Here is a 15095-nt window from a genome sequence, read left to right on the forward strand (position 1 = left end):
CCGCTCAGAGAGGTCTGTAAGCACTGTAAAGTGCTATATAAGTCTAATTGCTGTTGCTATCTGATGAATTGAGGTAGGAATGGTTGGTAAAACCTGTTCTGGCTCCCTTATGGATCTGCAGGTTAAAAGTAACCATTGAAACATTACTTTTAGACATCCTTTTAGATATACTTTTAGAATATCCGCAAATAAGCTCCTTTCTACCTTTGACAGTTAGATCCATTAAACTCTTTTCCAATGGTTACATGCTTGGTTATTTTTGCACAGTAGTAAAATGGTGTCAATGGGCACCAAAATATCAAGGGATACTTTTCTTGGTGTCCAGCAACCTCCCCTTCCTTCCCCCCCCACCCCAGTTGGTATTATACATAATGGAATGATGTACAACAAAATGCCAGATTCTAGTTTCATATTTATTTCCAAAAACGAAGAATATTTCTGAAAAAGGTCCTAGGTATTGTTAGAAAATGATGAAGGATTAGCATCATTTGTTTGGAAACACTCCTAACTCACCAGAAAAAAAGACTAAGCAATGTTGGAATGCTGAGCGAGAAGTGCTACAAGGTCATCTCACCAGGGAGTCTCCTAGTAAATGGATGTTTTGTTACTACAAGGCCCACCAAGGTAGCCATTCACAAGTAGGCATGTCCCATTATGGCATCCATTCAGTGAAAGTGCTATGTTTCCAAATGCTGCTCATCTAGCAATTTTCACACTTAGCTTCTGCAGTATGCTATACAGAAAGGAGTCTTTGAAACCATTTCAAAAAAAATTCCGCTGATTCAGAATACTTCAGCCAGACTTTGAACAGGAATAGGCCAAATATGATTTGACCTGGCTACCATATTAGCTGAGGGTTGATGACGTTGACATTTTAAGGCTGAAGTTGCCAGAGTTGTAAAAGTGAGGTGAACGATTCTTTCCCCTCTGTTGTTTTGGAATAGAATACTTATCAACCAGAGCCAACAGTGCCTTCTCTTCCATTTTTTTCCAAGCCACAACCATTGAATGGAAACTTGCAGTTATCTTTGAGTAGGCCTAAAACATTTTCAGGGTTGGTTCTAGTACATGTAATCCTTGACTTACAACAGTTCATTTAGTGACTGTTTGAAGCAGTGGTGGGATTCAAAAATTTTTACTAACAGTTCGGTGGGCGTGGCTTGGTGGGCATGGTGGGGGAAGGATACTGTAAAATCTCCAGTCAGAGGTGGTATTTGCTGGTTCTCTGAACTACTCAAAATTTCCACTACCGGTTCTCCAGAACTGGTCAGAACCTGCTGAGTACCACTTCTGGTTTGAAGTTAAACAACACTGAAAAAAGTGACTTGGGACCATTTTTCACACTTATGACTGTTACAGCACAAAGTCAGACACTTGGCAACTGGTTCATATTTATGACGGTCGCAGTGTCTTGGGGTCATGTGATCACCTTTTGTGATCTTCTGACAATCAAAGTCAATGGGGAAGCTAGATTCACTTAACAACTGTTGCTAACTTAACAACTGCAGTGATTCACTTATCAACTGTGGCAACAAAGGTCGTAAAATGGCACAAAATTCACTTTACAAATTTCTCACTTAGCAACAGAAATGTTGGGCTCAATTGTGATTGAAGGTCGAGGACTACCTATATATAGAATTTACTCCCAGTCCAGTGAAATGCTACTTTATGTACCTCATAAAACATTTTTAACCATGTTTCCATCATTTCTATTTTTAATCTACCTACATTTTATCACTCAGTTCACAGTTGACTTATTTAGTTTTTAAGACATTTATTGGGTTTAATGTTGCACAGAAATTTGTTTAATTTTATTGTTGAATTACTGTGTGGCTTTATTTTGTTTAAGAAAAACCACAGCCTGCTCTTAATAGAAAGGCTGCAATACAATTTCCATATAAATAAATAAACCATTTGGCTGGGATCTACCAGCGCAAATCCAGTTGCTAGGATTTTAAAATTTATTTTGGAAAGGCCCAGGCAGAAAGTCAGTCATGAAAAATTGGCACTTCTATTCTTCTGACACAAGTCTTGTTAAATCAATGCCTTCCTACATTTCTGTGGGAAACAAACCTTGTCACACTTGCAATCAAGACAGATCAAAGAACAATATCTGGGAAAATTCACAGCACTCAAAAGGCCATTAAATTCATCTCTGGGGGACAATTCATGGGGAGGTGGCTTGTCTTATAAAGCTCAAAACAGCATTGGGGACTAAGGCACAACCTGCAGCATTCATTACCAAGCAATGAACTAACACAGCATCGAATTTTTTGACACCCCAACATTAGTTGCCAAAACCCAGGGGAACAGAGTCACAAGGGACTCCCTGGGACTGTTGGCAAACAATAATCCTTTGAATTTACTTGTAGGGTTTTGCAGTCACTCCCTGATTTTCTCTGCCATAATTATCAGGCAGGGAGGAAGGAAGTGGTGAGAGTCCATTTCCTCCCCAGGGCCAAACAATCCTGGAAAATTATGACTGTCGAGGGCTACCTAAGGTGCTATAAGGTTAGACACGGTACTCCATCCCGCCAATTCTTCATCCAAGATCTTTTCATAAATGCTTCTTGGTCTGCAATGCTTAGTGACTGATGTTCTAACTGTCTATTTAAAAATCACTGAGCTTTTCAAAATACCCTGCAAAAAAATAGAGTTTTGTTTCTATATATATAAAAATATAGATATAAATATAGATAGGCATTTGTTGAGAATTAAAAGCACCTCAGTTATTTTCATAGTTCCCAAATGTAATGTTCTCACAGTATTGTCTCATCCCTTTGCTCACGGCGCCTTGCTCCATCTGTTAGGCACACCAATTCCTCATTCTGTTCTCCATCATCCACAACTCCCCACTTTCCCCAAGCCTGATTTATAAAGAGGTGGCATCGTTGTTCAGCAAACCATTGGCAGCTGCATTGTCCTGGAATTTCATAGGAGCACCATCTTTGGCCATTTGCTTCCGGATAAGTTTGTAGCGGTAATAGAAGAGATAGCAGGGGAGCAGGAAGCCCATAAATGAGAAGATGAGGAGGGCAAGATTCACCTAAGAATAAAGAAAGGAGGGATCATTTATCTAACATCATCTCCATGAATTATGTCCATTTATGATCAGTCATAGTAACGGGTACGAAATTGAATAGTTTTGTTTCTGGACTAGCTTACTGAAAGAAGACTGCTATGACTGCATCAAAGCCCTAATTTTGCATTAATATTCTTTAATTCAAAATGGGATCACATTCATTTATTTATTTTAGAGAATTATTTATCTACAATAGATAATTGTGCTACATCAGGGGTGTCAAACTCACAGCGTCACGGCATTGTCACATGACATACAAGGACTTTTTCCCCCTTCGCTAAACCAGGTGTGGGCGTGGCCAGCACGATGCATCCAGCCCATGGGCCGTGAGTTTGAGAGCCCTGCACTACATGCTCATATAAAACCATCCATGAATTGTTCTCCCTATCCTGCAACAACTTCCAAGATAAAAAGTCAGATGACAAAGCCAGTCAGAGCAATTCTGTACCTTGTGGAGTGTATGTGACATCACCAATATCTCTCTTTTCCAAATCTGTAAAATGCTTTTTAAAAAGTTGCTGATATGGAGTGAGAATTGAAAATTAGACATAGGATGTATGTGGGTTTGGCTACAACAGCTTGGGGGGGGTAGGTAGGCAAGGGATACACTGATGTGCAAAGTACAGAATAAAAAAACTGAGAACCCAAACATGTTGTTAGCATGGGAAGACGCATTATCAGCTTGGCACTGAGCTTGCTAGAGTGTTTGTTAGTACATCTAAATAATGAAGTGGATTTCACACTGGATGTTAAAAAAACACACGCTCCTTCTTCAAGAAATCGCTATCTTCATTCAAATAGCTGAAACTCACCCAGAAGGGATCCCCGTGTAATGGCCCCACCATAGCCATGAAAAGTGGCTGTTGAAGGAGAGCAAATACGGCACTGATCAAAGACTGGAGTCCAGTCAATGTACCAAAGTGATTGGAAGGGTACCTGGTGATCAAACATAATATGAAGAAAATGACTCTCAAAAAGCCAGAGAGGCTATTGACAATCCTTAGCCCAACATCTACCCAGAAATATCCATTCTGAACAACCACAAGTTTCTATTTTGTTTAGAGAAATGGAAATCTATCCATTGTTCAGGGTTGGGGAGCCTGTGGTCCTCTAGAAACTGCTAAACTGCAGCCCAGTCAATATGTCTAATGACGGAGAACTCTGGGAACGATAGTTCAACAACCTCTAGAAGGCCACAGGTTCCCCACCCTGCTCAAAAACTGTCCAATTTATCAATATTATAAAGATTTAGAAGCCTCGATGGATTAAACGTGTATTTAGGTCTAAGAAAATGCTAATGGAAAATGTACGAAGAAGATAAACTGCCACTCTTGTTTAAAAACCATGAACAGTATTTAGACTCAGTAATTGGAAAAGAAATTTAAACAGATGCTTGCCTTCTATTTCATCCTCTTCCATTCTTAGGGAAGATTTGCTCCCTTGGGAAAAAAGACAATAAGCAAGGAAAAGAAAGCCAAATTCACAGAGCTTTCTTCTTCTTGGACTGCACTGCTCAGACTAGAAGGACTATCCCATTTTAACCAGACTATTCTACCAAACTAGGCCAATTCTCAAGGGCACCCATTCTCAAGTGCAAAAGATCCCACCCCCCCACCCCCCAGTGGCATAACTTACACAGCAGCATAGAGACCTCCACAGGCAGAATGGAAAAAGCCGCGCACCATGGTGTGAAGAATGAAGGTCACATACTGTAAGGAAAGAGACAAAGGAGGAAACCCACAGGAGTCATTAAATGGAAAACAAGCTAAGGAGCTGATGAGGGAAGGAAAACAGCACTGAGGCAACAGAAGAGCACTATCAAAGGAAGGAAAATCAGAGAGGAATGAAGAACACAATAGAAGTTACCTGCAGAGGAAGGTTGTTGATCAAGCAGGTGATACCAAACCCAACCAACAGAAGGTTGGTGGTAACAAAAGCTCGGATAGCATTGGTGAGCTTCTGGATCTTAAGGTAGCGGACTGTAGGTGGAATTCCTTTCCCCTCAGGACTAGGAAGATAAAGGAAAGTCATCATTGGTCCTTCTGTTAAGTGCCCCAGTATCTCTACCCTCAAGCATGGGTTGCATTCTACATTTGCTGTTTGACATTTGGAAATGATCAAAGTCTCACTTGATAGATCCAGCACGGTTTATATTGCCTGGTGCATCCACACAATCCTTTATGCGCCAGTCCATCACATAGCCAATGAAGGGACAAGTGAGAAGACATAACAATTGCATGACACCAAAGATGGAAGAGTAGACACTGACTGTCCAATAAAAAGAAAGGAGAGAGGGAATGAGAAAATAATCCAAAGAACCAGGAGAAATGTTCCCTCCCTAACCCAAAATAAATGATTTTGGAACCCCAAGGCACATTATTCTAAGCTCAGGGGGATGGGGAACAGGGAGGATAGGATAGATATAAAATCACATCATGACATAAATGAAACTTTCATTCAGAACAGCAGAAATTCTCTGCTCCAGCTTATTTACACACTTGGATCAACCTGCTGACCATCATTTTGTGTCTTGCACTTCCCATTCCATAACAGGAAGCTCCTGTCAACATTCACAGCGGTAGTGATGGTTCTGCTCTTTCCGCACTTTGATTTCACTAATGTGAAAAATCATCCCCTTGCATCTGCTCAATAATCAGGGAACACAAAAGGGGACAGTGCTTGAGCTCACAGCAATGGCTAGAATTTTTTTGAAGGACACGGGGAAGCTTTGAAAGGTTTGCTTCCCAGGAAATGGAAGATTTCACCTGAAAACTGAATGTAGAAGTCCTTTATCAGATTACATTACACATATACTTTGAGAGACCTATCTTAGCCCCAGGCAATTAAGGCTCCTGCCTGTTTTTTCGGCTTTATCCTCCAATTCTTTTGGCACTGGAATAAAAAAAGGAAAGAAAGAAAAAAGGCCACATCAGATTAAGCAGATTTTCTTTTCAGGACAGAACTTTCAACTAGAAGTTCACTAAGCAGGAAGAAATGTCCTTCCTCCCCATTGCTTCCTTTTTTTTCCTCCTGCATTGCTTCCAGACGCCCCCTTCCCATTGAGCTCACCTGGGTCCACGCCACCTGTCACCTGGAACTCCAGCATCTTGTTCATGGCTGCCATATAGAAGATGATGCGCAACTGGGTCATGCCCATCAGGATGAGGCTCCACAGAAAGATGGGAGAACAGACACTGTGGCAGAAGGGGATGGAGCCTGCATCCAGAAGGAAATACGCTGTGGTGATCAGAATGCTTTTCAGGCAAACAAATGAATATCCTTTCCATTTACACTTTACTTACTAGGGAGGAATTGGATTGTGTCTCAGACAGGGTTTGATTCCCTGTAAGGTGCTTTATGACTATATGGCCTCAGAGAAATGGTACGCAGTCCCAGCCAATCTATTTGGCATCAGACCAAGAAAGCTGGTCTAAACAATCCTTTCTTAGCACTCTGCTTTTCAACAAGGCAGTAAAGATTCACCTCAGGGTCAGAGATTATGATCTCTTAGGAAGAGACCTGGTGATTTCTGCTGGTCAGGTTATATAGGCAGTACTTCAGGAGGCTTTAACAGAAGGGCAGTGATGCTTAAAGCAGGGAGTCCTTACTGAACAACTCCCCTGTTTAGTGACCATTTGAGTCATAATGGCACAGAAAATGTAATTTTTTGACCGGTTCTTTGCACTTGTGACAACTGCAGCCTCCCTATGATCACGTGATTCACATGGGGCACTTCGTAACCAGAGAGCATTTGCAACCAATGGACTATCCCATGGTCACGTGATCACCCTCTGCACACTTCACAACCGACTTCTGACAGAGTCAATGGAGAAGCCAGCAGTAAAAACGTAGTTGGGATCACATGATGTTTTGCTTAATGACTGTGTCGCTTAGAGAAGAAATTGCTGGTTCCAACTGGGATTGTTAAGTCAGGCTGTCTACAAGCAGAGAGAATTTCTGTTTCACAGTGTTTATATCTTAACCAATTCAATAAATCTTTTCTGTTGTTTGTAAACCTGGATTGAATTCAAGCTCCACAAAAGGTACATAACTTCCCTGTTTACAAGTTTCTCTATTTCCCTGGCTGATCTTCTAACCTTCTAACTGCTACAGAAAGTGCTAGAAACCTAGAGAGAAAAGACTGTGTTCCTTTAAGAGAACAAGGCAGAGTTAATTCAACACCATTTTTTTGTTGGTTTGCTTGATGGCTTATTTGTATGGTCAAAATAACTGTACTTGGACTAGTGATCCATATCATTCCTACTTCTATCCTGAATTTTGTTGTTTTCTTTCTCCACTCACCGCTGCCCAGGAGGAGGTGTTTCCCTCTAAAATTAGGACTGAAGCCAACAAGCAAAAATGCTGGCACTGTCTCCTGCCAACAGATGGAGCCAGATGCCAGGGCCTGTCCTCAGCTGTGGCAGCCACAGCTAACAACTCCTCCTAAGGCAACAGGCCCAAAGTTGGAGAGGGAAGGAACAGCTGGGAGGGAAGATACATCTTAGTGCCTAATCTACAAACTGCAGAAGTTCCCATTTCTTAGGAAGGCTGGTACCAGCCCGCAAACCCCCAGTAGCCTTTCCAGAAACAGCCTTGCAAGTCAGGCACATGACAAATCAACCTGCGAGCTTTGTGAAAAAGGCCCTTGCCCACATCCTCTCCCTGCCCAGCTTCTCTCACTGAACTGAGGGACGGCGAAGCAAGAGGAGGACTCACGCTGGGCAGATTTGGTGGGCCCTTGGCAGAGGTCCTGCACTGATGGGTAGAGTGCCTCTTTGCCCTTCTCCACCTGTGGCTCCCTCTGGCTTAGCCGTTGCCCCACAGCCGTCACGTGCATGTAGAATCGGTCACCGGTCACCTTGTGATCTAGAGCTAGGCTGCTCAGTTTGATCTTCTTCCTGTTTTAGGGATAAAGGATCAAGGAGGAGAAAGAGGAGGAGAGATAGAGTCGGACACACACACTAAACAAAGCCCTTACATGAACTCTTCATGATTTTTATATATACAGTGACCATCTTTTTATTGGGAAAAATAGAGGACAAACCCAAAAACGGGGCAAATCTGAAAGGTCTGTAGAGGTTAAAAAATGTTTGTGTTTATAATTTTGCTTTACAAGGGAAAATTTAACAGCAAAACAGAGAATGTAAATAATTAAACAAATCTAAAACATTTCTGAAATAAAGGATTGTCATTTCTAATTAAGGACATAGGACCACTGTAGTTAAAAAGTAAAGTAAATGGATTTTGTCTTAAAACACTGCTTGATTAATACACTACAATGAGGCAAATCGTGGTGTACACATAATGTATGACTGTGTTCAGAAATGACCCTGGCAAGGTCACCTCATATTAGCTAAAACCAAGCCGAGCCTTTCTCTACTGCAACTGATAAAGGAGGGTTTTCCCTCCCTTAATTTCTGCTACTTGGCAGAAAACAGAGGTGAAGAAAGGACAAGAGTGCCTGAAGTACAATAGAACATGAACCAGGAGAGCCTGATGGGACCCAAGCCAAATACAAGCGGGTGCATTAGGGAGAACTTCAAGGCTTGTGGACTATTCCAAGGGAAAGCAAGCCTCTCTTCAAACTCTTGAGAGAAATGCCTTGGGGTTGAAAGGAAAAGCTGAGCCAAGACTGGCATCAACATCTGGCACCTTTAGGAACCTGCCAGGGATTGGATGAGCTGTACTATGCTTGTTTCAGGAAGAATGCCAGGTGTTTGGATAGGCCATCTTTTTCATCTCCCCCCTGAGTCTCTGACCCAGGGAAGGTTACAGAAGTAAGAATCACTTTGAAAGCCTCCCCAGCGTGCCAAGCTTTCTGTTCATCATCAACCAACCAGAATATAGTCAAGTAACAAGTAGCAAGCCAGTTTTCTGCAATACATGCTTAACAAAGATCAGAGGTGGGTATTCAGCAGGTTCTGACCAGTTCTGGAGAACCGGTAGGGGAAATTTTGAGTGGTTCGGAGAACCGGCAAATACCACCTCTGACTGGCCCCGCCCCATCTATTCTCTGGCTCCCGAGTCTCAGCTGATTGGCTGGGTCTTCTTTTGTGGCCCTGCACAGGAGAATGGAGCTGGAAAGCAGGTTAGTGGGGTGGGGAGGGAATGGGGATTTGACAGTATCCTTCCCCTGCCACACCCACCAAGCCACACCCACAGGACCGGTAGTTAAAAATGTTGAATCCCACCACTGACAAAGATGTACATTTTAGCAAAAGGTAGAAGAACTTCCCAAAATCAAGCCAACACAGGGCAGGGAAGCCATGCCGTCCGAAGACAGCCAAAGCAATTTAGAAGGAAACAAAGTCTGCGAAGGAAGCTCCACAGAACCTGATACATTTCTCTTTAATAAGATACTAAAGCAAATACTTAAGATACTTAAGATACTAAAGCAGAGAATGCTGACCCTGACAGGCAAGAAATTGCAAATCAGCCCAACTTCCATTTAGTGTAATGTACTGTAACTGATGTGCTCCTGAACTCCCAAAACTTCTAATGAACATGGCAGATAGGTATAAATTAAGGGTAATAAATACAGCACGTCTGATGGGGATAGATTGGTGCAGTCTCCACAATAAGGAAGGAGAAGAGCCACAATATAAATTCTTGAAAATCATCATTCTTGCACTCTGCTTATCAGGTGGTTTACCTGTAGAAAATAGGTATGGTTTTGATTGGTTAGAGCTACATTGCCATGCAATTCCTACTTACGTATAGTTGGCCTCTTCTGGAGCTGGGAAGGACTCCTTAGGCCAGTTGATCATGCAGTTGAGGAAGATGAGGCAAGCCAGGCCAGACCAGACAAGCATGATAACGATAAAGGAAACTCCGGCATCATAGATCAGCTAATAGCAATAGGACAAGAGGCAAAAAAAAAATGTGCGGAATGGTGAAAAAAAGCCACCAAGAAAGGATGGGATGGCTTTGGATATTCCAGTAAATAGACATAGAAGAGGCTGATGAATTCTCTAATATCTATATAGAAAGTAATTCCTGTGGGTTCTGTGCACACAGTTGAGAATGTGCATCCATCTCTTCACCTAACTTGGGAAGCAATGACAGATGTTGTCTATGGAGATTCTCAATCATCCAGGTTGTCCCAAAAGTGTTTTTCCAAAGAAAACTTCACTTTCTTGGTTTTTTTTTTCCTTGAAAACATTTTGCTTCTCATCCTCAGAACTGAAGAAACTTCTTGGATGAGGGAAAAAATGTTTTCAAGGGGAAAAAGAAAACAAGGAAGTGCAGTTGCCTTTTGAAAAGCACCTTTGTAATGATAGATGGTATGTCAATCAGGCCTGCTTTTACTCTCCCTTCCTCTTCCCAGTAGTAGAATATCTTTTGCAGGTAGATCACACATCTGAGATTCCTCAAGTGTCTTTCTCTCAGCCTAATGGAGAACCAAGAGAGAAGCATGCAGACATACAACCCACAACTGCCTTTCACTCTCCAGATCAGGAATTTGGGGTTAGGATGTTCCTTGCTGCATCATCTGGTTCTACTACATACCTTAACTCCAGGAAAAGTAACAGCAGAAGAAGCATAAGAGCCAATCAAGAGGGCTATGAAAGTAGAACGCAAGTTTCCAAACATGTTGGGCAACTAAAGAGATACAAAAAGAAGCAACAATAAACAGAAATATACTTCCTAGTCTGGTCCTTTCAAATTACTCTCTTTTAGAGTCTTTTATTTTCTGTAGACTATAACAAGTATCTTCAGTACTAAAAAGCTGGATCATTCATTGTTTTCCATATTCTCAGCTAAATCATTCCCACTTCTCTGTCTAAATTCTAATTTCCCATCAAATCACATGCATTATCACTGCCTAACAATTTACAGTGCACAGCTTCACTTGTGTATTCAGAAGCCAAGACCCAATGAAGTAAGTAGCCTAGGATAGTAGCATTAACTAATACAATGTTTATTTTATTTTAAAATTATATACCACTTCCTTAAAAACCTCAAAGCATAAAAGCCAGCAATTAAAACAGTAATATATTGTTTAAAGCAGTGGGTCACCAACTGGTGGGCTTTGAGAAAATTTTGGTGGGCCGCAGAGAAATCTCACCCCCAGAGAACCCTCCCAAAGCAATTAATCCAGGCTGTGCAAAAACAGAAGGCTGCGCCGCCCACATGGCCTGCAGGAACGCTCCCCGCCCACTCACTCCTTACCTGGCAAACTTGCCTGCTAAAATTGCTATTTTTCCTTTTTCCGACCATCATCTGTTCTGCTGTGCCGGGAGATTTAGATTGGCTAGGAAGCAAGAAATGGTTGGATTTCTTGCTTTCTAGCTAGTCTTTAGATCTTCAGCTCTGTCTCCCTTGGGACTGAAGGTTTGCTTGCAAGTAAATTCAGTGCAGACTCACAGCAAGCAAATTTGAGAGACTGACCTAGCCGATGGCAGATAGAGAGATCACTGAATGATCCTGTGAGCAATTCAATCTGCCTGCTTTGCCTGATTTTGGGTAAAAAAAAATATAAAAAAAATAAATATTTACATACATAGTGTGTTGTGAGTTAATTTTGTGAGTTAGCTTGCAAGCAAATTTTATGTGTCAGATTGAGCTAGCCAATGGCAGATAGATTTCTGAATGAATCTGTGATTCTGTGAGCAACTCAATCTGCCTGCCTGCTTTGCCTGATTTTGGGTAAAAGTTGCTCTTTTTTAATAAAAAATTCAATATTTATATAAATATTTATAATATTTACATACAAGCCATGCCCATCCAGTCACACGACCACCAAGCCACACCCACAAATTAGGCCATGCCCACAGAACCGGTTAGTGGTCCCTGGGATCTAAAATTAGGAGTTTGGTGGTCCCTGAGGTCCAAAAAGTTGGCGACCCCTGGTTTAAAGCATATTATACATTAAAATATATACTTAGTATGGTAATATGGAGCCACGGTAGTACAGTGGTTAGAGTGCAGTACTTCTGCTGACTGCCGACTGCAATTTGGCAGTCCAAATCCCACCAGGCTCAAGGATGACTCAGCCTTCCATCCTTCCGAGGTGGGTAAAATGAGGGCCCAAATTGTTGGGGGCAATATGCTGACTTTTGTAAACCACTTAGAGAGGGCTGTAAAACAACTGTAAAGCAGTATATAAGTCTAAGTGCTATTGCTAATACACAGAATCTGTAACCAAATAAGGCTGCAATAAGAAGAACTAAAAATTACAGCAATGGCATTTTAATTATAAAACAACAATATATTTGCATGACATTGAGCTAATAATAGCTCACTTGGGAGACCTTTCCAAAGTCCCTTGAATATTTATTTATTTATTTATTTATTTATTTATTTGATTTGTCAATTGTTTACAAGATAATAAGTATAAGTGTATACATAGTTGTGAATACATGAGATGGGTACATATAAGAAAAATAAAAGAATAGAGAAACAATAGGACAGGGACGGTAGGCACGTTGGAAGAGGGATTCCTTCAGATACTATAGTCCCAAACTTACAAAAGGCTAAAACCAGCAATCTTGAAGTGGAAATAAATTGCATGACCATGGAGATCATAAAGAACTGGCATGATGTATTCATATTGCCCAATTCCTTTCAATACTCTTGCTATCAGAGTTCTGTGCTAATTGAAGCTGCTGAGACATCTTCAAGGGTAGCCTCACATCCAACAATAAATATTTAGAAATATTATTGTTTTGAAGCTACTATACATCTATCCAGTTAGGGCTGCGTAGCTACCATATCAACCTAAACTGATAAAGGAACTACATGCCATAAAGGCTTCCTGGGCCTCTACATTCAAGTATGGATCTGCAAATAACCCTTTGCTATGAACATGATTCTTTATGGCACATGCAAATCCATTCATAACAAACTCTGAGCACAAACATCACTAACAGCACACTGTCTTTTCTGAATTGAGCTTCAATCTGCTGCTCTTCACCATCCAGTCTATTACCAAATGACAACCCTGGTTCCATGCAGGTATTGACTGACATGGAGATACACTGGAACCCTTGAAGTCTCACAATGGTCAGTCAGAAGTCCTCCATTATCCTCTTTTGCAGTCAGCCATCTAAAATGAGTAGAACCACATCAAGGCTATTCTGCCTACAGTTAAGCTGTTTAGTGTCTCCAGGAAGATTCCATGGTTGATAATCAGCTGGTGAAAGAAGCTGGGGAATCAATAAAGCTTCACTCCTCCATCTTCTCCAGGCTGTGTCAAAACTCCTAGACCTAATTGAAGTGGATCTAGTAAATTGTTTTATCCATCAGCATCTGCAGCTGATCAGCTATTATCCTTGTCCAGGAAGGGAATGCTGGCTACTGGCCTAAAAATTATTTAGATCTTCTAGAGTTACTGATATTATTCCCAGAAATGGGCTCATTTCACCTTCCTTTAATGAGGTAGGATCACTTATGTAAGCAGGATTTATAACTTCCAGACCAAGCTGAGCATTTCATTCCTGTTGAACATTATAAGCCATAAGGGATAACAGGCAAACAGATGTGGAGTTGGCTGAATTGCTCAAACACTCAGCGTTAGCAGGCCCTAAAAATACAATATCCAAAGAAATATAATGAAAACCAAACCCCGAACACATCTACAAATTGGTCTGAAGCTTCAGAGTCTAAATTATGATTGTGATCAATAGTTAACATGACACAACTAGCCATCAACGATTATGATCTGTATTCAGCTGGATCCCAAATAACTCTCAACTATTCAGAAAAACTGGGCTGGATGACACTGGGAAGAGATGCGATGGTGGAAGAGAAACTGCTTTCTGCTTCCATCACTACCACAAAGTACATTTGATAATGAGCTCTTATGTTTGATCAGACACAGGATGTGTTTTTCCTCCACTTGTGAATTAGTCATCTCCTGACTTGCCCGCGTATGTATCAAGGGATTGAACAAGCTGTATGACATGGGAGAAAATGTTCAAGGGGCAATAACCAATCTCTATATTCCACAGGCAGCCAAATCATCAACAGAAACATGAACCACACTTGTTGAAAAATCTGAAACGTGTCAACCTCCTGGAAGTGGGGAGGAGGGGCAGACCACCCTGAACAGGTTATCCATCTCTGCAGAGAAGAATAGTCTCAATAAGAAGTAGTCTGAGCAAGGCAAGAGAGCAGATCAGGGGTGGGATGCTACCACTTCTGCCCGGCTCTATAGAACCGATAGCTCTGAAGAGCAGCAGACACTGAACCACTGTTTGCTGCTGTTTGGCCCACCCGCCCGCCTGGGCTCTTACCTGACCTTTATTTCCTGGTTTTTCAACCTCAGCTGCTTTGCGCGGCACAGCTGAGGTTGAAAAAGCAGTAAAAAAGAGGCTTTTCAAATGCTGTGCACCCACGCACAGTGATTTTAAGTTGTCCGGGCGGCACAGCTAAAGGTTGTTTTTTTTTACATGCGCACGCAGCAAAACGTAGTCAATGAGTAACACTGGTTGAATCCCACCCCTAGAGCAGATGTAAAGGAGATGTCACCATCCTTCTGCCCAGTAGAAATACTATGAAAAAACAAACCCAAATCCCTGAAGTCCAGCGCAGGCCAGGAAATCCAGAGATGCACATTAAAGTATCCCAGGATTCTTCAAAATTAAGCCCTAAACAATCTCCATCACTCAGATTGAGAGGCTGGAGGATTATGCAGGGGTGATATAATAGGTAGTCCTTGATTTATAATCATAATTGAGCCCAAATTTTCCATTGCTAAATAAGACAGTTAAGTGTCCCATTTAACGACTTTCCTTGCCACATTTGTTAAGTGAATCACTGCCGTTGCTAAGTTAATAACACGGCTGTTAAGTGAATCTGGCTTCCCCATTGACTTTGCTTGTCAGAAGGTCCCAAAAGCGGATCACAAGGTCCCGGGAACACTGCAACCCTCATAAATATGAACCAATTGCCAGCCATCCAAATTTCGATCTCGTGACCATGGGAATGCTGCAATGGTCATAAGTGTGAAAAAGGGTCATAAGTCGCTTTCTTCAGTGCTGTTGTAACGTTGAAAGGTCACTAAACAAAT

The 15095-nt window shown here is 41.6% G+C and overlaps 1 protein-coding gene across 1 annotated transcript in view; it reads right to left on the reverse strand.

Annotated features, from left to right (window-relative positions):
• Window positions 1-399: 399 nt before the first annotated feature.
• SLC43A1 (solute carrier family 43 member 1) overlaps window positions 400-15095 on the reverse strand; it is a 39911-nt gene continuing 25215 nt past the window's right edge. The window contains exons 7-16 of the mRNA XM_087950498.1: window positions 10592-10684; window positions 9797-9930; window positions 7799-7980; window positions 6152-6298; window positions 5939-5974; window positions 5212-5350; window positions 4949-5090; window positions 4718-4791; window positions 3895-4018; window positions 400-3046 (exon numbers count right to left, since the gene is read on the reverse strand). Of these exons, the coding sequence (XP_087806624.1) occupies window positions 2873-3046; window positions 3895-4018; window positions 4718-4791; window positions 4949-5090; window positions 5212-5350; window positions 5939-5974; window positions 6152-6298; window positions 7799-7980; window positions 9797-9930; window positions 10592-10684 (1245 nt within the window). The 3' untranslated portion in view covers window positions 400-2872. The remainder of the gene's footprint in view (window positions 3047-3894; window positions 4019-4717; window positions 4792-4948; window positions 5091-5211; window positions 5351-5938; window positions 5975-6151; window positions 6299-7798; window positions 7981-9796; window positions 9931-10591; window positions 10685-15095) is intronic.

This window comes from Notechis scutatus, chromosome 1, assembly GCF_049901735.1.
Source record: "Notechis scutatus isolate UNSWTSFEM ecotype Mainland chromosome 1, rNotScu1.2, whole genome shotgun sequence".
NCBI lineage: Eukaryota > Metazoa > Chordata > Lepidosauria > Squamata > Elapidae > Notechis > Notechis scutatus.